The following is a 26,218-nucleotide window of genomic DNA, read 5'->3' on the forward strand; positions in this document are numbered from 1 at the left end:
CTGGTACAATTGCAACATTTAAGAGGCATTTGGATGGGTATATGAATAGGAAGGGTTTGGATGGATATGGGCCGGGTGCTGGCAGGTGGGACTAGATTGGGTTGGGATGTCTGATCGGCGTGGACGGGTTGGACCGAAGGGTCTGTTTCCATGCTGTACATCTCTATGACTAAATATTCCCAAAAGGGCTTCCTCCTAACTGTTACTGTCCTTAGCTGGTGGTCAAGATCAGGAATGACAATATCAGTGGTCAGAGATGTAATGGTATTGGGCAGGGCAATTAGACTTAGAATAATTAGCTCAATGTGTTGCAGAGCATTGCCTGACAGCCTTCAAGCATGCTCCTTAGCTTCAGGTCATACCATCTTTCCAACTTGCTGTCATGCTGACTCTTCTGTTCTAATCTCCTACACTGTTCCAGGAATGTTCAATATAAAACTTAAGAAACAGCACCTCATCTTTCAACAAGGCATTTTACAGCCTTCAGGGCTTAACATTGAATTCAGACCATTAACTCTTGTCATTTGGTTTCCTTTTCATCACTCATTTTGGATTTATAGTTCAGGTCAAAGTATAGAAAATAGAAGAAGTAGGCCATTCAGCCCTTTGTACCTGCACTGCCATTCAATGTGATCATCCAACTCACTACCTTGTTTGCATTTTCTTCCCATAATCTTTTGAGGTCTTTAGCCCTACAGACTTTACCTACCTTCTTGAAAACATTCAATGCTTTGACCTTGATTGCTTTCTGTAACAGAGAATTCCACAGGCTCACCATGCTGCAGGTGAACATATTTCTTCTCATCTCAGTCTTAAATGACCTACCCAATGTGGCAGCACAGTGGCTCAGTGGTTAGCACTGTTGCCTCACAGTGCCAGGGACCCAGGTTTGATTCCACCCTCGGGCAACTTTCTGTATGGAGCTTGCATATTCTCTGTGTCCATGTGGGTTTCCTCCAGGTGCACCGGTTTCCCCCCCACAGTCCAAAGATGCACAGATTAGATGGATTGGCCATGCTAAATTTCCCATAGTGGTGTCTCGGGATGTGCAGATTAGATGGCTTAAACATGGGAAATGCAGAGTTACACTGATTGGGTAGGGAGTTTGGTCTGGGTGGGGTGCCCTTTGGAGACTCGGTGTGGACTCGATGGGCCAAATGGCCTGCTTTCACACTGTCAAGATTCTACAATACCCTTCAACTGTGATCTCTGGTTCTAGACTTTCTGGTCATCCTTGCTGCGTGTAGTCCGTCTAGATTCCACCTCTTCATCTAAACTCAATAAATACAGTCCAACTGATCAGTCCCACTTCATACATCAGTCCTGCCATCCCAGACTATTTCCTGGTAATCTTGGATGCATTCCCTACATAGCCAGAACATCCCTTCCTCAGATAAGGTGGCCAAAAGTGCACACAATATTCCAGCTGTTCAGAGTGAAGAGGATAAAACTAAAATTATCCAATTTGCTTTCCTCCCTGTCTGTAACAAAAAGATAAGTCAGCAGCAATTTCTGTTCTACTTCCTCTTTGAGGGAGAAAAAAGTTCTACAATTCATTCTTTACTTAACATAATTGAGCTCCATAAAGAAACAGCAAACGTTAAAATAGAAAAATTAGTTAATTTAACTTATGCAAAGGTGAAGTGGGCAAGTACAAAATAGTTGCCTGTTACACATTCCCCGTCTTTCAGTTTCACAGAAATAAAAAGGAAAGATAAATAGCAGGTAGCTGAATTGACATAATCCAAAAGGTGTTCCAGTAATGCAGAATTCCAACCTGGATCCATTTCAGCTGGAGCTTTGGTGTTTGTGCTATAATTGAGCTCAGTATTCATGCAGTAAGGAGGAGAGATATTTTCAAAGTTCCCAGAGCTAGAACCCTTCAGTGCCCTCTGATTGAAAGTGTGGAGACCTTGCACTGATAGCATCAAGCCCCTGCATTAATTCTGCTACGTTCCCTCTAAGCTGCATGGCCACATGACTGTGCAGCCCCTGGAGATTCTGTACCTGCCAATCGACATACCAATGGCAACTGCCACTCATGGACCTCTGAGGTTCAACACAGTCAGGAAAATAACAAGGGAATGTTGGCTGAAAGTACTGGCCAGGTGAGCACACGACAAAGCAAAATACTGCAGATGCTAAAAATCTGAAACGCAGAATGTTTGAAATATGTCTGGCAGCATCTGTGGAGAGAGAAACAGAGTTAATGTTTCAAGTCAAGGACCTTTCATCAGAAGTGGGTGAAGTTAGAAATGTTACAACTTTTAAGGAAGTGATGGGGATACAGTGGAAAAATAAATTTTTGATTGGGTGCAAGACAGGAATGATAAATGACAAAACAGTTGGTGATATGGGGACAAAGGGAGTGGTACTGGGACAAGAAAAGAAACAAAGAGGGGATGTGAATGATAGAATGATGAAGAACAGCCATTTGAATCTAAGAAAAATTTGGGAAGGGGTGAAGAGCAAGACTAAAACAGAAACCTGTGAAGAGAAAGCAAACAATGGGGTAGTTACTGTTGAACTCAATATTAAGCCAAAAGGACTGTAAAGTGTCAAATCAAAAGATGTAGTCCTGTTCCTCAAACCTATGCTGAGCTTCATGAAAACCATAGCCTCCAATCTCAGAGAGCCAAAACCAATGAGACTGCATTTACCTCCTTCCTAGCAAAAACGAATTGCTCTCGAGATGTATCATCTCAACTTTGGTAGCCCAAAGACAGACCAGAAAGCCAAGAGCAACTATACCCACTGACATTTTATGGGACACCGGGCCCAGTTTTCCCAGTTGTATGACCCATGATTTGATTTAATCAGAAAACCTGTCCCTTCAAAGGAGGAGTCTGCGTCATGGCTTTTGTGCCTTTAATGACAGAAGTTCCTGTCCTCCTCGAGCTGACAGTCAATCAAGAGATACTGCGCTGCAACAAGCTGAGAGGAGATTTGGAGTTTGCAGGTGCCAGCATCAGTTAGACAGGTCTCAACAATGTGAGGCGGGAGAGTTGGTGCTGGTTGATGAGGATATTGTCACTGCAAGCCCCTCTGAGGATCACAGAGCTCTCTATCGGATATTCTTCCCATAAAGCCTGCTGGTAGTTCACTAGAGCTCACTATGAAGTTACCCTTGTGGTGCAATGCCCACCCACGGTTGGTAGAAGGCTTGCAGTAGTGTGAAGATGCTGTTTATGCTAGATTAATAACTGGAAAAGGCAAGTTGTTCCATGAGGAAATGTTAGAAAGGCTCAGCTTGCATCTGCTGGAGTTTAGAAGGAATTGAAATTATTCAAAAATGCAAGATTCTGATGCAACTTGATAGGGTACATGTGGAAAGAATGTTTCTTCTTGTGGAACAATCTAGAACTAGAGATCATCATTTAAAAAGAAAGGAATTTAGATACAGAGAAGAATGTTTTTTGAGGGTCATGAGTATTTTGAACATTCTTCCTCAAAAGGTTTTGGATGCAGAGTCTTTGACTGTTTTTACAGCAGAGGTAGGTTCATTCTTGACAAACAAGGGGGTAAAAGGTCAATGTAGGCAATTACAAATGTGAAATCATCAAATCAGCAACGATCTTATCAAATGGCACAGCATGCTCAAAGGGCTAAGTGGCCTGATACTGCTTGTAATTTGTATATTAATTAGCCACTAGTGGTTCAATTGGTCTCTGTGTGGGAGCGACATTCTCCACCATCCTTGCCACTAAAATTAATAATGATTGGAAGACGACAAGCACTCCAACCACCACTTTTCCTCACCATGTCCCTCTTAATCTGTCCCAAAAAGTCTGGTAAAATCCAATCAAACTCTTTCAGCCTGTTCCTATTTAACTTAGCTGATCTTATGCTAACTCAACTCTATTTTATCTCCCTTGAACAGTTTCTTCCAATTCATGAATCTTCCAATGTCTCATCACTTTTAAGAATTACAAGTTTCCTCGAATGACACATCACCATAGACCAATTTCTCTGCCCCTCCATCACCCATCAGTTGGTTCTGAAGGTTTCGACCAGAGCCCAACCCATTTCTGTCCACGACCACCCTCTTCACTGGCTGAACTTGTTCTCATCGAACAACCTCACCTTTCACTCCACTAATTTTCAGCTAATGAAAGGTACCTGCATCAATCCTAACTATACCTGTCTTTTTTGTGGGATATGTTCCACAAAGAACTGCAAAGAACTGAGATGCTGGAAATCTGAAACAAAAACAGAAATTGCTGTAGAAACTCAAGGTCTGGCAACATCTGTGGAGAGATCACAGAGTTAATGTTTCAAGGTACAGCAAACCTTCTTCTCAAGAAAGGTCACTCCCTCCCTGATTTATGTTGAGTCCAGAGTCCTCACCTTCCACCACTTCACGATTTAATAAATCACCCTCTGCCATTTCTGCCAGCTCCAGCATGATGCCAAACATCCAGCCCATCCCTCCCACCATCATTGAAAAAGGATCATTCTCTCAATGACTCCCTGGTCTTCTCCTTGATCACTTCCAGTACCCTACTTCCTTTCCAAACACATTACCCTGCAAGTTCAGGAGATTCAAACCCTGCCCTTTTACCTCCTTTCTTCTAGTTGTCCCAAGTGCATAGGGTGACAAATAGAAAGTTTTGTGTACTTCTTTCAATTTGCATTCATCCTCTCAATATGGTTAATATTGGGGAAGCCAAAGACAAATTGGTTGACTACTTTGCATAATATCTCTGTACAGCAATGATCCTGAGCTTCTGGTTGTGTTATAATTTTTACTTCTGCACTTTGTTCTCACACTGATCTGTGTCTTTGATCTCCTGCAGTCATCCAATAAAACTAAACATAAGCTTGAGGATGGTCCTTGAGATGCAAGCACCTCATTTTTTAAGTAGGTATCTGAATACTTTTGTGAAAAATTCAAAAATCTGTGCACCCTTTTTATTTCAACTTTCTTTACAGGTTTCAGGTTTAATTCAGTTTTTCCTTTCTGACAGCAGTGGTTCATCATTCTGAAATTCACGCCTGGTCCCATTACCACTCCATTTTGCCTTTCATCACCAAGACGTTTGTCCCATAATCAATTTTGTCTTCTACCCTACACAGAATCTCCCTTTTATTCTTTTGCCACCTTCCCCCTTTCACTTCCTTAAAGCTGATTATATTTCCAACCTTTCCCATTCCTGATGAAATGTTCATTCTGTTTCTCTCTTCAGATTTTTCACTGGTAATTGGACATTTCCAACATTTTCTGCTTTTATCACACATGGCAAACTGCTTTTAAATGAAGTTTGATGTCAGAGACACAATCAGAAGAGAGATAAGGAGGGAAATTCAGAGGAAATTTGGAGAGGACAAGAGCAAATTCATTCTCCAAGGTTCAGTGGATGAATACAGAACAACAGTGCAGTATAAATCCATGCATAAAAATCTATTCATAAATTCCATATTTAGGTTTTAGGGCACAAGACATGATTTCAGCTTATGGGTGCTTGAAAGGAAAAAGAAAACAAATCCAGCAGCAGTTACATTGTTAATAATATCCACTGCTTCACTATAAAGTGTACAGTGTTAACAGCAGCCAAGGAAAGAACTGGATTTAATTGGGATCTTATCCTATTAATGGAATTGTTTGCAAATAAGAGTCTGTCTGCATGAATAATCAGAAATTCGTTGACTTAAGAGAGGCCATATGTGTAGAGTAATGCAGTCTAGCATGAATTGCAACATTCAGGGGAGATAATGAAAGAACACTTAGAGGGAGAGCAAAAAGTTGTTTTTCTATAGAGTACAAAGTGACACAATTTGATGAATGGCCACTGAAAATGATGCAAGTGACTTGTAACAAATCTTACAGCTTAACACGAATTCAAAACACAAAACAGATACTAAGTGCATTGCGCTGCATTCGTAAAACTGTTCATGCCTTGAAAATTTTCTTCCAGTTTCTATCAACTGCATTCAAAGCTTAGGTCAATTTTTATTTTTAAAAAACTTCACCACTGGTCAGTGCTTCTATCTGTACCAAACGCAAATTGAATGGGAGTTTAACACAAATTATAGGATAGGTAAAGTATATTAAGAATATCTTAGACTCCACACAAATACATTTCCCCAGAATTCTCTTGTACTGGTTTCCCTCCAAGCTGATTTTGCTTCTATTCTTCTTCCTGGAAAAGGAATAGAGAACCACATATCCAAATTTGCAGGCAACAGTGAGTCAGGCAGCATGTGTGGTTGGCAGGGAAACGTTACAAAATTAACATTAGTTAGTGAATGAACAAAATTGTGGCATATGCAATTCAATGTGGAGAAGTAAAAGGTGAACCCACAAGTGTTAGAAACAATAAACAATCCATGTACTGGCTATTTACCCTGAAAACCAGTGAAGGACCTCCTTGCTTCATTCCAACAAGGGCAAAAGGAAGGGGAACCGAAGTCAAGGTTCTTTAGATGAAGAGACAGATAGAAAACATGACGACACAAAAGAAGACGTCATCATAGATAGCAGGTGAATTCTTCAAGCAAGAACAACTGAATTACAGCAAATTGAGAGGGACGGTGAAGAGGATATTGATAAGCTATCAATAGAAACGGAGATGATAAAAGTAATAATGTGTGGAGTAAAATTAAACAGGCAGAAGGTGCTGGAAAGACTGGCCATGCTTAAAGTAGATAAGCAACCTGGTCCGAATGGCTTGCATCCCAGGTTGCGAAAGGATTTGAAGGTTGAAATAGTAGAAGATCTGCTAATCTTCCCTGGATGTGGGCAAGGTGGTACAGCATCAGAGTGGGAGAAATGTTCTCAAATAACAGTGTCAAGATGTTTAGTAATCGTGGGGCATTTTGTTAAACATCAGTCCATAGTGTCATACAGAATGATTCAATCCAACTTGTCTCACAGTAACCACATTCCCAAACTAAACTACTTGCCTACATTTGGCCCATATCCCTCCAAACATTTCCTATTTATGTATTTATCCATATGTCTTTCAAATGTTGTGACTGTACCTACATCCACCAATTCCTCTAACAGTTCATTTCACACTTCATACACAAACTGGTCTGTGCAAAAGAGTTGCCCCTCATGTCCTTTCTAAAATCTTTCTCCTCTCACTTTGAAAATGTGCCACCGAGTTTTACTCTCGGGAAAAAAATCCTTGCTATTCACCTTATTTATGCCCTTCATGGTTTTATAATCTTATATATGGTCACCCCTCAATTTCCCACGTTCCAGTGAAAATAATCCCAGACTATCCACCACTTTTCTAACTCATATGTTCCATTCCCGACAACATTATCGTGGTGGGTAAGGTCTCCGAAATAATAATTGGGTGGCGTGGTCAAGGGTGTGGAGGGGAGGGGTTGGATTCAACAGGTACTTGGAGAATTTTGACTTAATAACCACAGAAAATTTAATAACATATAGCCCCATTAAATACATCTATAAAATGTGGTTCCATTCATAGAACATTGTAACATGTTGGAATATTGCGTGCAATTCTGGTCTCCTTCCTATCGGAAAGATGTTGTGAAACTTGAAAGGGTTCATAAAAGATTTACAAGGATATTGCCAGGGTTGGAGGATTTGAGCTATAGGGAGGGGCTGAACAGGCTGGGGCTGTTTTCCCTGGAGCGTCTGAGGCTGAGGGGTGACCTGATAGAGGTTTACAAAATTGAGGGGCATGGATAGGGTAAATAGGCAAAGTCTTTTCCCGGGGTCGGGCTGTCCAGAACTAGAGGGCATAGGTTTAGGGTGAGAGGGGAAAGATATAAAAGAGACCTAACGGGTAACTTTTTCACACAGAGGGTGGTACATGTATGGAATGAGCTGCCAGAGGAAATGGTGGAGGCTGATACAATTGCAACATTTAAAAAGGCATTTGGATGGGTATATGAATAGGAAGGGTTTGGAGGGATACGGGCCAGGTGCTGGCAGGTGGGACTAGATTGGGTTGGAATATCTGGTTGGCATGGACGGGTTACATGAAGGGTCTGTTTTCATGCTGTACATCTCTATGACTATTTGCTTAATTGGAGACCATGCCAAATGGAAGAGAACAAATACATAAAACAATAACATTTTCACAATTTTAAATACTAGCATTAATTTTCAATTAATCAGTTATAATGAAAACAATTTTGAAGAATTTATAGGCAATCTTCATCAATGCATATAAACACAATGCAGTACACAAAGTGCATGTACATGCAAGCAAAGGAACAATGGGGAAAAGAAAGAAAGAACTGAATTTTGTCTCAAATTAAAAATACATGGAAACGTATAAATGAAGAGCAGCCACATTCAGTAGTAGTCTACAATTTCTCGCTATTTAGACCAAACACTTTTCCTTCAGTTTTCCCTCTGAAATGCGTAATATCACAGTTACCCAGATTATACCATTTATCATATCTTTGTCTACTTAACTTATCTATATCCATTTGTGGCTCTTTATGACCCTTCACAATTTACTTTCCTAACTATATTGCTGTTGTCAACAAATTTAGCCACTTTACCTTTGTTCTATTCATCCAAGACATTCAATCAGATTGGTAAATGTCGAGACCCCATACTGATCCCTGTAGTACACCACTAGTTAAATCTTAACATCTGGACCTATTTATTGCCTACTGACTCCTGTTAGCTGGCCAATGTACCATCAATTACCCCTCCACATGAGCTCTTCCTTTCTGCAATAACCTTTGATGTGGCACTATATCAAATGCCTTCTAGACATCCAAGAACACCACATCCACAGGTTCTGCTTTGTCCACAGCATATTCTAAATCTTCAAAGAACTCCAATAAGCTAAATTTGGCAAATCAAATGGACTGTGCTTGATTACCTTGATTTTTTTTCTAAGAGGCCTGCTATAACGTCTTTAATAATAACTTCTAACATCTTCCCTATGATAGATGTTCAGCTAATAAACCTGTAGCTTTTTGCTTTCAGTCTTCTTCTCTTTTTGAATAGGGTCATAGAGTTACCTTCATATTTTTCAACCTAAATGAAATCTTCCCCAAATCTAAAAAATTTTGGAAAATTAAAATCATAACATTACTATCTCTCAGCCACTATTTTTCACACCACAGGACAAAGTTCATCAGGACCCACTGACCTATTAACGTGGAGATTCAACAATTTCCTCAGTCCCAATTACCAAGTGGGTGTAATATTCTTGAGTTTCTCTCCCTTCCATTTCTTGATTTTTATGGGGGGTTACTTGTAATCTTGAAAGTGAACAACTTATGTAAAATCTAAAACTATGTCATAATGCTCAGAGAGCCAGTGCAGGCACAATGGACCAAAAACCTAATTCTCTGCTGATAGTTTTCTAACTCTGAAGATACTTGCAAAATTCATCTGTCAGCTCCTTAGTTTTCATTATTAATTCCCCAGAATCTCCCAATTTTTACACTCCAAAGTATCTAAAGGAACTCTTACTAGGTGTCTCTAACAGTCAGAGGCATAAGGCATGGAAACAGACCTTTCAATCCAATTTGACCATGCAGACCAAGATTCCCAAATTAAACTAGTACCATTTGCCTGCATTTGGGCCATTTCCTCTGACCTTTCCTATTCGTGTACCTGTCCAAATGTCGTTTAAATGTTGTGACTGTATCTTCATCTAACACTTCCTCTGACAGTTCTTTCTACATACAATCCACTCTCTGTGTGAAAATGCTGCACCTCAGGTCCCTTTCAAATCTTTCTCCTCACCTTAAAATTATGCCGTCTAGTGTGAACTCCCCTACTTCAGGAAAATACCTTGGCTATTCACCTTATCTATGCCCCTCAAGATTTTGTAAACCTCTATAAAAATCACCTCTCAACCTCCTATACTCCAGTGAAACAAGTCCCAGCCTATCCAGCCTCTCCTTATTACTCAAACCTCCAGGCCTGGTAACATCCTTGTAAATAGTTTCCAAACCCTCTCCAATTTATTAATACCTTTCCTATAGCAGGATGATCAAATTGTACAAATTACTCCAAAAGTGGCTTCACCAATGTTCTGTATGACCTCAACATGATATTCCAATTCCCATACTCAAAGGTTTGGGCAATGAAGTTGTGTGTGTTAAATGCTGCCTTAACTATGTGTGACATAAATTTTAAAGAAACACGTAACTGAATCCCTTGATGTCTCTGTTTGACAAAACTACCCAGGGTCTTACCATTAACTGTATGAGTTCTGTTTGTTTTACCAAAATGGACTACCTCGCATTTATTCACATCAATTTCCATCTGCCACTGTGTAACCTATTGGTCCAATTGATTAAGATCCCTTTGTAATCTGACATAACTTTCATCAATTTTGACTATACCACCAATTTCTTTTGTACTCTAAAATATTAATGAGGGAGAAATTCATTATTTGTTTCTTTTTATATCCTGACCAATCTTCTAAACTGCGACACGCCTCTGTTGAAACATTTGTTTTTTTCTTTATGTTTGATACTGTTTTTAACTTTTTAGTTAACCACAGATGACCCTGGAATTTTTCATCATTGGAAAATATTTCATATTTTTTAAATATTCCCTTAAAACGTGCCACTGCATTGCCACTGACCTATCCTTTAATCCATTTTGTCAGCTCACTTTACCTGTGTCTACTTTCATACCTTCATAACATAATGCCCTTATTTAAGTTTAAAATGCTATTTTTGGATACAGATGAGCTATTGGCATGAACAAGTGATAACAAAATATAGTCCAAGAACATAAAAAAAGGTTTTTAAATTTTGGAAAATGTTGAATTTTGCCTTAGTGAGATAGTATCCATTCAATCTCATTGCTTAACCTCATTCGGACTAAATAACGACAAAAGCCTTGCAATCATTGTCTGAGTGTGGTGAAAGTACAAATATTTAATAATTTCAAAACAAGACTGAATGGGCACTTGAAGGAAGCACCCCTAGATGGCAATGGGGATTAAACAGGGAATGAAACCAGATTGTTCCAGAGACTCAATGGCGAAATGCTGTGTCGTAATGACTTCATATTCTCCATGTTTCTATGGCCTCCAATCAAAGTATGAATTTACTGATATTACACTGCCTCAAACAAAGTGTAACATTGAGCCCAGAATTATAGGCATTTGGAAAATAAGTCATTTTACTGGAGTTCTATTAAAATCAAAGTTTATTTCTGCCAAAAGGTATCCTCCACAAGATCAGCATTATATTTTCTGTTTTTTTGAATGCAATTATACATGAATGGCATTAGTCATCTTTAAAATTTCCAAATATTTCTAGGTAGGTCATGGTTTAAATTTTATTGTTCAAACTTCAAGTAATTTATGATGCGCATTAATGTTTTCCTCATGCAAGGTACAAAGTCAAGATTTTTTTTACATGGATTATTTAATGCAACAAAAGAAGCCCAAAAAGTTGTCCGAACGTTGTGTCCAAAAGACAGACCGATTGAGCACCTTTCACAACCTCAAAACCCCCAAAATGCTTTCCGTCACAGTTGTAGTACAGTAAAAGTGTGGTAATTAATTTGCATGTTGCATGGGTTATGGGAGCCCCTGACTAGATAGCAACATGCTTGTGTTGGCACAAAGCTTAGCATCTCTCTCCTTCTTCAGAATAGTTCAACTGGACGTAAAAGATCCCATTGTAAGAGAAGTTAGGCTTTCAGTTAAACATCAAGATCATATCATTACCCCAAAAGCACTTCCTCAGTCCTCCACAGGAGTAGTCAGCCTAGGCTCTTGTAGCCAAGTATCTGGAGAAAAGATTTGAACTCTCACCCTTCTGACTCAGAGGTGCAAGTGTGTGTACGCATGTGCTTATAAACGTATGCCCACATGCATGCGCGTGAGTGCGTGTCATACTGTGACAATGCCGTGACTTTAAGGGGTGTTTTATTCTAGATTCTTTTTGGGAGAGATTGGGGAACAGGGCTGAGCCTGTATGAGAAGATAAACAACTTACGAGTCCTTGGTTTTTTTTAAATATAAAGTTAGAACAATAGAAGCAATCTGAGTGGGTGTGGTCAAGCTCTCACAGATCCAGGGTTTTAGTTTCCGACAGTTGTTACTGGGGTCTCAGCAGGGTTGGAAGGCAACGAATCTCTCCAGTCTGCTATACTCACTCTCCCTCAGAATTGTCTTTTGATGTTGTTTCTACCAGAGTTGGAGAGCTCCATATGAGACAATCTGGTTTCTGAATTTGCCTTTTTGCCAAGGCAAATGTGTTTTGTGTTTATGGAATGTTACTATGTTGGAACAATTAATAGTTACTATGTCTATCCAATAGAGGTTTCCAATAGAGTTAAGTTATTTCAAGTTCTTCTTTCTTTTATTGTATTTTAATTATAGTGTTTGAATAAATTGTGTTTTGTTTAATGTCGGTTAGTTTGACCAATTGATTTGCATCTGAAACACAGCACTTGACATTTACCTTTTAAAATTAGTAGTAGTTAGGGTCTATACAACCTTCACAATATATTTTAAGAGGATCTGGTCCCTAACAGTATGCCTGAGAGAGACAAATGTGCAAGAGAGAATATGTGCATATACAGCAGTCCCTGATCATGCTTGATGATGGCATGAACATTCGAACAAAGTCTTTTAAGTTGGTGAGATTGTTGCATTGAAGCTATAGCTGCAGTTCTGGCTGACCAGGAAACTCTCCCACTCTCAGATCATACAGCTGTAAATGAAAGAATTTACAGATTCATGATCAACCTGTGAAAGTGCTACCATCTGTTCCACAAATGACACTTGAAAAAGGTGGATGGTGATAATTTACTTCCTTCACTCTCTATGAATTCGTTTTTCTAAAAGCGGAGAAATTGATTCCTACAAGGGCTTTTTTTCACTCAATGTGATCCTATTTGCTCCTTTCATACTTGTATCTGCAGCATATTCATTGGTGCACATCTGCCCAGTGAAAGATGATACTTTGACACAAAGGTGCATGTGTTATAACCATTCACTGATATACTTTGTAAGCTATGTCACAGATTCCTGTGCTTCCCTACATGAATACCGTATCCAGTATACTCCAGTAATAGTTAAATTTTTGGGCTACTTTTTAAGGTTAAATTTATGGAGTCAACCATTACATGGATACTATTTTTAAGGGGCTGAAATTCATGCCCAACAAAATTCATTCTGTATCATTAGCAGAAGCCCAAGTGAACTCTAAAGGAATAAATAATGAATTATGGGAACTCTGAAAACCTGGAGTGGAACACCAAAGCCAGAGACTGGAAGACTGGGAGCAGAGCAGAATGACCAGCAGACTGGAAAGGTGGAGCGGGATGTGAAGGTCGGCACACTGACTAGTAAATGTTGATCTGTTATCTGTGAAGAACTAGGGTCAACCTTTACGTGAGATATTTGGAAAATTCCAAAGTTAAAAATCACACAACACCAGGTTATAGTCCAACAGGTATAACTGGGAGCTTTCGCAGCACTACTCCTTCATCAGGTGATTTGTAATTTTTAACTTTGTACACCCCAGTCCAACACCGGCATCTCCAAATCATGGAAAATTCCAGATTATTTGGCCAAAAATAGGAGGTCGTTTTACATGAGCTAGATTATTACATGAGTATATAAATAGTCCTATAGCCCTGTGTGCCACCAAGTCATTCTCCAATATACATATACAGATGAGTAAACAAACAGAATTCGGGTGAAGATGGAGAAATTTTAAATTCCTGCAGCTATTCTCTCTCAATATGGGAACCATCATACAATGAATCAATGTATGAAGATTAAACCAATCAACAACACAATGTAGTTTAGGAATCAGGTTAGGCCTTACCTTTGAAGTTACACTACAAATGTGACATGCGCTGAAGTGCGAACGTAGCCTCACAGTAAATGACAAGTAACACATTTAACACATTTTAAAAAGGGAAAGGGAAAGGTACTCACAAGGAATACTTAGCCATCCTTGTTCTTCCAGTAAGAACTTCAACCACACGCCATGGTTTAGTCCTAAAGGCAATGCTCCAGAAAGTAGAAATCTGACCGTTTAAAAAGTATAAACTTTTCATAAGCTGCTTTCCATATTTTCTTTACTCCTTTATTATATACCTACCGGACTCCCAAGGTGTGGACTGTTCTGAGGTAGATGTATTTTGGAATTGCCTTTGATAGTGACAGGGGTGCAAATATATTCTTGTCCTTACATTAAACATCCTCAATTAATACTCAATGGCAACAGAAAGACTGTTCCCAGGAGCGACTATGACCCCAATGTATTGCCTTCCACCAATAGTTCAAGTGGAGGCTGATTTGATTCATGCAATAAATGATCTTACATCATAGCTCATGAAAGTAAAATTCATGAAATGAAGCTAAATAGGTTGCATGTTATTAAAAGAGGATGGAGCTGCCAATTCATGAATTCTAAGCCTCAAGTCATTTCTTCTGAACTACAAACCCAAGAAAGAATACTTATAACAAAACATCAAAAATATCCTTCCAGTCATGCAGGTCTTGATGATGATTTCATGCAAGGCTGCCAGGATCATCTGGGGAGCTAGTAAGAATCACTTTTCATTCCTAACTTTCTTAAAGTAGATTAGAATAAATGAGAAATGTGAATTCTTTGATAATATGATGAGTATTCTTTGATGATGAGCATTTCCTAGCTTCAGGACATGTGGCATATTCCAACTGCTCTCTTTCACACATTATTTCAACAAATATCTGGTAGCTTATATTTTTGGAGCACCTAATGAGACCACTTAGAGGCTGGACTAGCTTATTCTTCCTCTAATCATCAATGATACAAGACAGGAGGAAGCTGCCAACAGAGACTGATCATAGATCACAGATCCGGAAAGTGTGTTCACCCTACTATTAGAGTTAATTTGATCCTGTCTGAAGAGTAGAGACTGTATCAAGCTGATCATTCAAGAAAGAGTGTAGTAGACCCAGTAATAAGGGTGGTTAGAGTTGACATACATCACTAGAACACAGCTCTGGACTTTTGATCCCAAGGCATATGCCATAAGATGGGAAATTTCACACCTTGGAAAAACATATCCAGGCTTTTACATTGCAGGACAGACTCAAGCCTACCATCCTTCAGATGTAGAGCAGAGGTGGACAAAAGCTCTGCGAAAGTGAGGACTGCAGAAGCTGGAGAGAAGAGTGGAGAGTCTGATGCTAGAAAAACACAGCACATCAGGCAGCATCCAAGCAGGAAAATCAACGTTTCAGGACAAAGCCCTTCATCAGGAATGAGGCGGTGAGCCAAGAGGGTGGTGAGATAAATGGGAGAGGGGTGGGTCTGGGCGGAAGGTAGTTGAGAGTGTGATAGGTAGAAGGAGGTGGGTATAATGGTGACAGGTAAGAGAGAAGGGTGGAGCAGATAGATGGGAAGGAAACTGGACAGGTAAGGACAGGTCATGAGGGCAGTGCAGAGTTAGAAGGTTGGAACTGGGATTAAAAGGTGGGGGAAGAGGAAATGAGGAAACTGGTGAAATCCATATTTATGCCGTAAGGTTGGAGGATCCCGAGCCGGAAGATGAGGTGTTCTTCCTTCCGTTAGGGAGTGGCGATGGAGACAGCCCATGACTTGCATGCCCTTGGCAGAATAAGAGGGGGAGTTGAAGTGTTCAGCCATGGGGCAGTCGGATTGGTTGATGTGGTTGTCCCGGAGATGTTCTCTGAAGTGCTCATGAATAGGCATATTGTCTTACCAATATAGAGAGGACCGCATCGGTAGCAACAGATACAGTAAATGACAGGTGTACAAGTGCAAGTAAAACTTTGAGGAATGCTCCTTTGCGGCCTTGGACAGAAGTGAGGGGGAGGTGTGGGTGCAGGTTTTGCAATTCCTGCAGTGGCAGGGGAAGGTGCCAGGAGGGGAGGGTGGGTTGGTGGAGGGACATGGACCTGACGAGGGAGTCATGGAAGGAACAGTCTTTCCAGAAAGCCAATAGAGGTGGGGAGGGAAATATCTCTCTGGTGGTGGGGTCCGTTTGTAGGTGGCAGAAATGACGGACGATGACACAATGTTCAGAGAAACCTCGATTATCCAAACAAGATGGGCGGGCATTATTTCTTTATGATAATCGATTATTCGATTAATTAATTCAATGCCTCTCCTTTGGGCATTGGAGTTTTCTTAAGTTTCCTTTTTCCTCTCTCTCTGTCTCTGCTCAGAAACAAACCCCAAAACACACTTGTGTGCAAGGGACCTGCAGCATTACTGAAACCCCCCTGCCCCAATCAGTTCAAAGGGATAAGTCTGCTCCCCTTTCAGGAGACTAGGCAGCAGCACGCTGCTCACGAGTCTCCGTTCCCCCATCCGTGCACCCAACCCCATCCAACTCTGTCCCCCCAACCCCGTCCAATGCCGCCCTCCCATCCGTCCCCACCCACCGACCGTTCCTCCACCCCCTGGGGCAGCTGGACTGGACAACAACAGTAAGACTGCTGCTGCCTTGGGGGGGGGGGGGGGTGAGTCTCAAAATAGCACGCGCACACACACTCCCCCTTTTTACTGCAACGTTTTGACAGGTTCCACCTTTGCCCTGTACAGGACAAAGTTGGAAAGATTATCTGGGGAAAGGGGGTTTCAGGTACACCCCTGTGTAGACCTCCAGGGAAGCTGTGGGGAGAGGGAGAGAGAGAGCGCGAGAGAGAGAGCGCTAGAGAGAGAGCGAAAGAGAGAGAGAGAGCGAAAGAGAGAGAGAGAGCGAAAGAGAGAGAGGCGAGAGAGAGAGTGCGAGAGAGAGAGTGCGAGAGAGAGAGTGCGAGAGAGTGCGAGAGAGAGAGTGCGAGAGAGAGAGTGCGAGAGAGTGCGAGAGAGAGAGTGCGAGAGAGAGATTGCGAGAGAGAGAGTGCGAGAGAGTGTGTGCGAGAGAGTGTGTGCGAGAGAGTGTGTGCGAGAGAGTGTGCGAGAGAGTGTGTGCGAGAGAGTGTGTGCGAGAGAGTGTGTGCGAGAGTGTGAGAGAGTGTGTGAGAGAGAGAGTGTGAGAGAGTGTGAGAGCGAGAGAGTGTGCGAGAGAGTGTGTGCGAGAGAGTGTGTGCGAGAGAGAGTGTGCGAGAGAGAGAGTGCGAGAGAGAGCGAGAGCGAGAGAGAGCGAGAGAGAGAGAGCGAGAGCGAGTGAGAGAATGGTCAGTCATTTGGAGACTGGACTCCCATTGATGTCCAGGACTGTTCTCAGCAGCACTTCAGTAAGCAGAGTTCATTTTTAATTATTGTAAACAAAAGATACAAACAGTGTTGAAACACCTGATGTAATATTTCTATCGGGACCTTGAGATCTTCTTCGGATAATCTGAAATTCCTCTGTATATGGAGGCTGGTGGAGTCGGGGGGGTTCTGTCCTTGTTGCATTGCAGGGGTGGGTTCGTGGGCAGAGGTGCAGGAAGTGGATGAAATCTGCTCGAGGGCATCATCGACCACGTGGGAGGAGAAATTGCAGTCTTTGAAGAAGAAGGCCATCTGCGGTGTTCTGTGGTGGAACTGGTCCTCCTGGGAGCAGATGCAGCAGAGGCAGCAAAGGCAAAGGAATAGGGAATAAGGGATAGCATTTTTATAGCATGCAGTGTGGGAGGTTGACTACCCTCCACACCCGTCCGCTTTCTGTAAAGACCATTCCCTCCATGACTCCCTCGTCAGGTCCATGCCCTGCACCAATTCAGCCTTCCCTCCCAGCACCTTGCTCTGCCACCGCAGGAATTGCAAAATCTGCACCCACACCTCTGCTCTCACCTCCATCCAAGGCTGCAAAGGAGCCTTCCACATCCAATGTTTTACCTGCACTTCCACACACTATTTACTGTATCTTTTGCTCTCAATGCAGTCTCCTCTACATTGGGGAGACAGGACACCTACTCGCAAAGTGCTTCAGATACCTCCAGGACACCTGCACCAACCAATCCCACCGGTCCGTGGCCGAATACTTTGACTCCCCTTCCCACTCTGCCAAGGACACGCAGGTCCTGGGCCGCCTCCATCAACACTCCCTAACCACTCAACGCCTGGAGGAAGAACGCCTCCTCTTCTGCCTCAGGATCCTCCAACTCCACAGCATAAACGTGGATTTCACCAGTTTTCTCATTTCCCTTCCCTCCACCTTACCTTGTTCAAATCTTCCAACTTGGCACCGCCCTCATGACCTGTCCATCTTCCTTTCCACCTATCCGCTCCACCCTCCTCTCTGACCTATCACCATTGCACCCATCTCCATCTAACTGTCACACTCTCAGCTATATTCCATCCAGCCTCACAACCTGCCCATTTATCTCACCACCCCAGGGCTCACAGCCTCATTCCTGATGAAGGGCTTTGGCACGAAACGTCGATTCTCATGCTCCTCGGATGCTGACTGACCTGCTGTGCTTTTCCAGCATCACATTCTCGACACCCACCCACTCCCCATATCAGCCTTATGCACACCCGAAGCCAACAACACAAACCTATGAACCTTTATCCTTCCACCCTTTATGGCAACTTACCCAGTACCCACCATCAACAGACTTCAAGAGCCAATTTGAAATAAAACAAAACAAAGGGTGAAATGTCTAATAGCACTTTCAACATATTATAAATGACTTCCAATCATGAAATCTCAGGTTAAAGTTACGGCAGTCATCTCTTTGTCACAAAGGAAGATGAAGTTTGTGACTTTTAGCTCTGTTACAGAGTCAATCCCTTGAATATGGTTTGAGCACGTACACACATTTAAAACTGCTTTGAATTTTTATTTCCTGATGATAATTCCTCAATCGTCTAAATTAGTCCCATACATCATTCTTTTAAGCCAAGAAAATTTCAGGGCAAAAGCTCTTAAAGTCTTTCTCGGAAAACTGGCTCTGTGGTCTTCGTTCCCACTAAAACCTTCTATTTCAAGTCCTAAAAAGTCTTTGACCTAAAATTCTAGAGGAGTATTCCTTAAGGAAGTACTCTTCATGTCAATATATTTTAAAAAATTGGAGTATAACAGTGTACACAACAGGGACTGCATCCGCCCATGACAAAGAGGCACCTCCACAAGAATTGGCGAGTAGAGGAAAGCCATCTGGAGTAACTCAAGAATAGCAAAGTATGTTTAATATAAACTCTTAACAGAAAGGTGGATATTACATCTCCCCATTCAAGTGACATGGTTGAAATTTTATTCATGGCATGTAAAAACTGAAATTGAACAAAAATTTACAAATGCAATTTAATCCTAATAATGTTGGTGACAATGAGAAAATAGGAACAGATAGTTGAGAACAAGTTTGATAGGGGTATTCAAAATCATGATGGATGTGGGCTGATTTGAGAAAATGCTTGCCATCTGTGGAAGAATAAATAACAAGAGAGCACAAATTAAAGATGATGCCAATAGAAGCATGGCGATGAGGGAAAGAAACTTTTCATGCAGGAAGTAATAAGGATCTGGAATGCACTCCGAGAGCATGATGGAGGCATGTTCAATAGAGGCAGTTAAGAGAGAATTGGATTACTGAAAGGAAGAATGGGGAGAAGGTGGGATGTAGCACTAGGTGAACTGCTGCTTTGGACAGCCAGCACAGATAAGATTGGCTGTCTGTATAAGTCTAGGTAAATGTTTAATGGAATTATATTTCTTTAGCAGGCATTTTTATTTTAAAAGGCCAAACTCAATTTGTTGGTTTTGTCAATGTAGTTCTCAATCTCAAAACATGTTTTTATTCAATTATTTAAAACATTGATTCATGGATAGACAAGATCTGGGTAACTTCTGATAAATATTATTTGAATGAAACAATAAACTCAATGAATAAAAGCAAATTACTGCGGATGCTGGAATCTGAAACCAAAAAAAAAGAGAAAAAGAAAATGCTGGAAAATCTCCGCAAGTCTGGCAGCATCTGTAAGGAGAGAAAAGAGCTGACGTTTTGAGTCTAACTGACCCTTTGTCAATGATACTGAATTGTGGGGGATAATTAGCTTTGTCATAATGCTAGGCACTGTTAGCCTCTCTCAGGCAAGTAAGCTGTCTGCTTAATACTACCAACCAGACGTCATTGGCAGATAATAAATTCCACTGAACTCTAAAATGTCATTGGATGTGGCTTTAAAGACACATCCAAATTAACATCATACAATAAGGAAGAAGTCCCACGCTTATCCCAAATCCAGGAAGGAAAACAACAACAAAGGCAGGAGCTGCTTTGTGGATGTCCTCACATTCATTGAATTTAATGGCCGGTTCAGAGTCAGGTGTTTCTTTTCATTTCTTGACCTCAATCAGCAAGATTGGCCAGAGTGCAAAAGGAGGAGAAAAGGAAGCTAGGTTTGAGAAAAAAACATCAGGGTGTACGGAATAAAAACAGAGCAGTAGGGTTGTGGAGGGAGATTGCAATATGGAGGGCAGCGGAGATAGCTGATCACAGAAGGTGGGGATGGACCCAGTGGTTACGTAGAAAGGCATCTGTAGCAACAGCCTGGCACTTTCAAGATAATTCAATGTTGACCTACTAGAATTGAAACTATGCCTATTTCAGGAGGAATCAGTTCCAGTGGCCTATCAAGATTGCATACTGTGGAAATCACCAATTAAGCTGAGAATGCTCAAAGGGACAAACCCGATCATATTGCATTTAACTAGGGAGCTGCTTTCTCCAAGACATAGGAAACCCACACATTCCTGTTGCACCCTATTTTTGGCTTCCCTCCCTATGGGAATAGCTCCAGAACTAAGTTGGGAGCCTTCTGTAATTTGTAGACTCAAGTTCCTGTGCATTGTCTCAAAATACAGTGATACCTGCAAATGGAAAGCCAGACAGCTCATTATTAATTATTGAAGAAGTTTTCTGAAAAGCACATTTTTGGAAATTGGACATGTCCCAATGCATCCATTTCATTTTCTTCAAAAACTAAAGTATCTCAAAAAATCTCTTCAATGAAAGACAATTTCAATTTTGTAATACAATAATATTTATCATCATACCAGGTTTGCAAGTGAACTTTATACAAGTTGTTTATTCACTAGCATCATTATTTTTTCCAAAGATTTACTATGTTTCATCTTTATTGCAACACCAAGTTTTTTATTAGAACAATTTGTTTTGCTGAAATGCAATATTCAGAGACATGATTAATTACATGCAAAGGATAGTTCTGCAGGGATTTCAAGCCACAAAATGCACTCATTTCACCAAAAAAAGGGCAACTTTGTTATTGCTGGGGAAAAGCTGGTTAATAATGCTGATGTGATTTTGACATGGACAGGCAAGCATGACTTCTTGTAATTCAGATCTCAAGATTCCTTTCGAGTTTATGACAGAAGTCCAGCACTACAAGAACGTGCTTATTAAACCTTTACCTCCTGACGACTTGGGACCATCTGATCCTGGAAAGTTACCCTGTGACGTAACAACCTCTCCCGGGGAGGGGGGGTGATTTCACTCCCACCTTGCTGTCATGTGGGAATTAAGAAAAGAAGAGTCATGGTGTAAGAAAGGAAATCATTGGCAATGCAGTGTGGTATTATACTATTAGCAAGCAAATAACAGGAGCTTTTCAATTCCTGTGATTCAAACTGCTGCAAAGTGACAATTTACTAATAAGCAACCTTCTGTAACTGGTAGAGATGAGCGCTTGACCAAACTGAAAACCCAAAGTGGTCAGAATTTAAGATTTGAATTTATTTATAAAGACTTGAGATCTTGTTCATTTTAATTTTTGTAGCTGTAGCTCCAATAATAGCACTGAATGTACTTTAAAGAAAATATTTTTTGAAGATTTGATTCTTGGTTGAATTGTTGAGGAACAGAATATTGCTCTACATTCCTTAAACATGAATTGCTAATCTTTAGTGACCTCATGAGGACTGTCCAATTATTGATGGCCTGATGATTTGAACATTAAGTGTTTTGGGGTTTGTGAGCTGGCTATAAGCTTATGCTAAAAATGTTATATAACAGGAAACTATGTATTTCTATTTTCACAGAACTGTAGGCAGTTTTGGGAACAGGTAACAAAAGCAGGGAGATAAGAAGTTTTCAATATGCGATGGCCATATATACATTTCGGTTCAATTGCAGTGTTGAGTGGAATTGTACTATCAACCATAGGCCTTAGCTCTGCAGAGCTTGCCATGTGTTATGTGAACATTCCTACTGTAACATTTTTGCATGTGATGTGATATGATAAATAAAGTCTCAATAAGGAAACATACTTCTCTTGATAAATCAAGCAACAGAAGATAGCATATGTATTCTGGGCTGTCAGGACTGTTCTTTGCCTTGACTTTTACGAACAGAAACTTTCATTTTCCAAAGCCAAAATTCAAACGCTCATCCCCAATGAATAGTGCAGGAACATTATTGCATTAATGTGGGGGGGTTCCCATCCAATTTCAATACTCAATTTTGGTTTTCAGCATAATTTAAACAATGAGATACCACTTCCACAATAAATCCAAATAAATACACAAATATCCTGCACTTTCACAACATTTTGCAAGCAGCATTAATTTGAAGTATTACTTAAGTATGAATTTCACAAATCTGTTAAGTGAATAACAGATTAAGTGAATCATATATACAAGTAGTAGAAATTAAATAAGAAATAAAATATCAAAAAAGAAATCAAGCATTTAAAGTCATAGGCTCCTTTTAATTAAATAGATTTCTTAAAGTTCCAAGAGCACATGCAGTGCAGCATATGTAAAGCCATTCTGACCCCTCCCTGAGTTTGGAGGGAGGTTAAGCTATTACTTTCAAATGATTAGCTAATATTGCAGAAGCAAAATGAGAAGTGAGGCACAGATGCTGCAAAAGGAAAAAATCAGGAATGAAGTTTCTGAAAGAAAAATGCAACAATCCAGGCTAGGAGGAATCAAAGCATCATTACAAAAGATCAGTGTTATTCACTTGCTGAAGTATTCATCAATATTTTTGACCATTAAACCTTATTGATTTCACGTCACTTGACTACCCGAGGTAGTCTGACCTGGTATTACCAGTGACACGTTTATGAGCCAAATAATATAGAGACGATTGCAGGTTTGTTGCTTTAGAATTTTATAACAGCTTGACCATACTGAGATTGTTTTAAACATAGGAAGAGGAATTAGTCATTCAATCCTTGAGCCAGAACTGCCATTCAATGAAATCTATGGCCAAACTCCAGTTACCTACTTTTGAGCCATATCCCCTAATAAAACTTTGCTTATCCAAAATGTAAATATTAGACGTAAAACTGAACTAGTATCCATTGTAGTTGGTGGAAATTGTTCCAAATATCTACCACTCTTTTGTTAAAAAGAGTATCTCTCCTGATTGGAATAGCCCTGATTGTGGATGTAGGTTTGCTCGCTGAGCTGGAAGGTTCATTTTCAGACGTTTCACCTGAGGCCCACTGAAGATGTTACCAAGTAGGGTAACGAAACATCTGGAAATGAACCTTCCAGCTCAGCGAGCAAACCTACATCCAAAAACTCAACCTGAGCTACAAGTCTTCTCAAAACTCGCTGTGGCCCAAATTCTCAGACTATGGGTCCAAGTTTTAGAATCCTCAACCAGTCAAAGTAATTTAATTTTATGTAGCCTTTCTTTTCCTGTTAATACCTTGAAGACTTTGATCAGATCACCCCTTAATCTTTTATTTTCTGGAGAGAGCAGGCCACATTTGTATCCCAGGAGGCTCAATTCCACAATAAAACACATCAGATGGCCTCCCACATGGTCGATGATGCCCTCCAACACATCTCATCCACTTCCTGCACCTCTGCCCTCAAACCCCACCCCTCCAACTGCAACAAGGACAGAACCCCTGGTCCTCACTTTCCACCCCACCAACCTCTGTATACATTACATCATCCTTCGCTATTTCCGCCACATACAAATGGACCCCATCACCCCTATTTCCCTTCCCACCCCTATCCACTTTCCATAAAGACCATTCCTTCCGCGACTTCTTGGCAGGTCCACGCCCTCCACCAACTCACTTTGCCCTCCCGGCACCTTCCCCTACCACTGCAGGAATTTCAAAACCTGCGCACACACCTCCCCCCTCCCCTCCATCCAAGGCCACAAAGGACCCTTCATCAGATTTTACCTGCACTTCCACATGTTATTTACTGTATCGGTTACCCCCAATGTGGTCTCCTCAACACTGGGGATACAGGACGCCTACTTGCAGAGCGTTTCAGGGGTCATCTCTGGGACACCCGCACCAACCAACCCCACCGCCCCTTGGCCGAACACTTCAACTTCCCCTCCCACTCCACCAAGGACATGCAGGTCCTGGGCCTCCTCCATCACCACTCTCTAAACACCCGACACCTGGAGGAAGAATGCTCATCCTCCACCTTGGGACCCTTCAACCATATGGCATTAATGTGGATTTCACCAGATTCCTCACTTCCCCTCCCCCCACCTTATCCCAATTTCAACCTTCCAACATGGCACCACTCTCATGACCTGTCCTAACTGACCATCTTCCTTCCCACCTATTCGCTCCACCCTCCTCTCCGACCTATCACTACAATATATCATTCCTAAAGTGTGGTGCTGCTCACTGTACTCCAAGTGGGGTCTAAACAGGGTTTTGTACAATTACAATAGAACTTCTATATCCTTGTTCTCCAGTCCTCTAATCATAAAACCACCATTCTATTCACTTTCTTGATTATTTTCTGCACTTGTTTCTGGCATCTAAAGACCTATGCACCTGAACCCCCAAGTCTCTTTGAGCATCTGCTGTATTTAACTTCATGTCAGCTAGAAAGTACCCTGATCTATCCCTTTTTCATCCAAAAGAGATGGATAATTTCCCACGTACTTGAACTGAACTCTACCTGCCACTGTTTTGCCCATTCACTTAGTCTATCATTATCCCTTTGTAATTTTATGTGGTCATGCACACTGCAGACATGCTACCCATGTGTCATCGGCAAATTTAGGTACATGACTTTCTATACCGTTATATCTAAATCGTTAATAAATCATGCAAATAATTAAAGCCCTATCACAGATCCTTATGTAACAGCACTGGCCACATCCTGCTAATTTGACTACCTATCTATAATGTTGAAACTTTTTTGCTGGAACAGCACAGCAGGTCAGGCAGCATCCAGGGAACAGGAGATTAGACGTTTCGGGCACAGGCCCTTCTTCAGGATACCTATCTATAATCCCTACTTTCTATCACCTGCCACTGCACAAATTTCCCAGCTATGGCAGTAATTTGTCCTCAATTCATGGGCTTCTTCCTTAATCAACACTTTCTTGTGTGGAACTTCATCAAATCCCTTCTGGAAGTCATATAAACAACATCCATGACATTGCCCTGTCCGGTACTTTAATCTACGTTAATGATGTTTATTTGGCATGATCTACCAATCATGAATCCATGTTGGCTCTCTCTGATCAACTGAAAATTTTCAAGGTGATTAGTTTCCACATCGTTGATTGTACATGCCAAGAATTTCCCCACCGCAGCTGTTAGACTAACTGATCTGGAATGCTGGGTTTTCCTCTTACACACCTCTTTTTAAAATTGATTTATGTAAGTTTCCAATCCAAAGGGATGACTCATGTATTTAGGAGAACTCAAAAGATTATAGTTAGCCTTCACTTTATGTAACTATAAAAGTTCTTATTGATTTTGATGCCCCTGGCAAATTTCCTTTTACAATTCCTTTTAGCAGCTCTTATAAACGGCTTTGTGGCTCTTTGCTGGTCTCTGTATCTATCACATTTAGCAGATCTGTGCTATTTATTACATTTTTTGTTATCCTATCCCTCACCTTTACAGTTGCTCATGGCTAATCCCCCGCCAAATGAAATAGAGCTTTTCCCTATTGGTGGTATAAACCAGTTTTGTATGGTGTTAAATATTTCTTTAAACATCCTCCATTGTTCTTCACTTGTTTACCTTTCAGCAGACTTTTCTCATTTATTGTAGGCAGTTTCTATTTTATCACATTAAAGTCTGTCTTATCTAAATCTAAAATTCTAGTAACTGATTCAGGTTTTGCTTTCACACACCATATTGAACTCGATCATGTTATGATCACTATTTGATAAATATTCAAACACAATTAAAGTACTGATTAAATCTAGCTCATTACTCATCACTAAATACAATATTGCTTGTCCCCTTGTTGCACCCAGGGCATATTGCTTTACAAAAACTATCCCAGATACATCAAGAAACTCACTACCTTTCAGACACGATTGTCTGCCTCTGCCAATATTAAAGTTTAAAATCTCCCAGTAATAATAATCTGTTAAACATTTGCCTGATTTCTGCATTTAAACAATCTAGCACTTCTAAACTG

General features: G+C 40.8%; 1 protein-coding gene across 27 annotated transcripts in view; it reads right to left on the reverse strand.

Annotated features, from left to right (window-relative positions):
- Positions 1 to 26,218, reverse strand: part of ank2b (ankyrin 2b, neuronal) — an 892,118-nt gene that overhangs the window by 538,331 nt on the left and 327,569 nt on the right. For 23 of the 27 annotated variants that reach the window (XM_043697278.1, XM_043697441.1, XM_043697212.1 and 20 more), the window contains one exon: positions 21,254 to 21,346. The exons of 3 other annotated variants lie outside the window; for them this stretch is intronic. In XM_043697278.1, the coding sequence (XP_043553213.1) occupies positions 21,254 to 21,346 (93 nt within the window). Of the gene's footprint in view, positions 1 to 21,253; positions 21,347 to 21,502; positions 21,511 to 26,218 lie in introns of those variants that run through there. One more of the 27 variants, XM_043697363.1, reaches the window with a different exon arrangement.

The sequence above is a fragment of the Chiloscyllium plagiosum genome, chromosome 1 (assembly GCF_004010195.1).
Source record: "Chiloscyllium plagiosum isolate BGI_BamShark_2017 chromosome 1, ASM401019v2, whole genome shotgun sequence".
NCBI lineage: Eukaryota > Metazoa > Chordata > Chondrichthyes > Orectolobiformes > Hemiscylliidae > Chiloscyllium > Chiloscyllium plagiosum.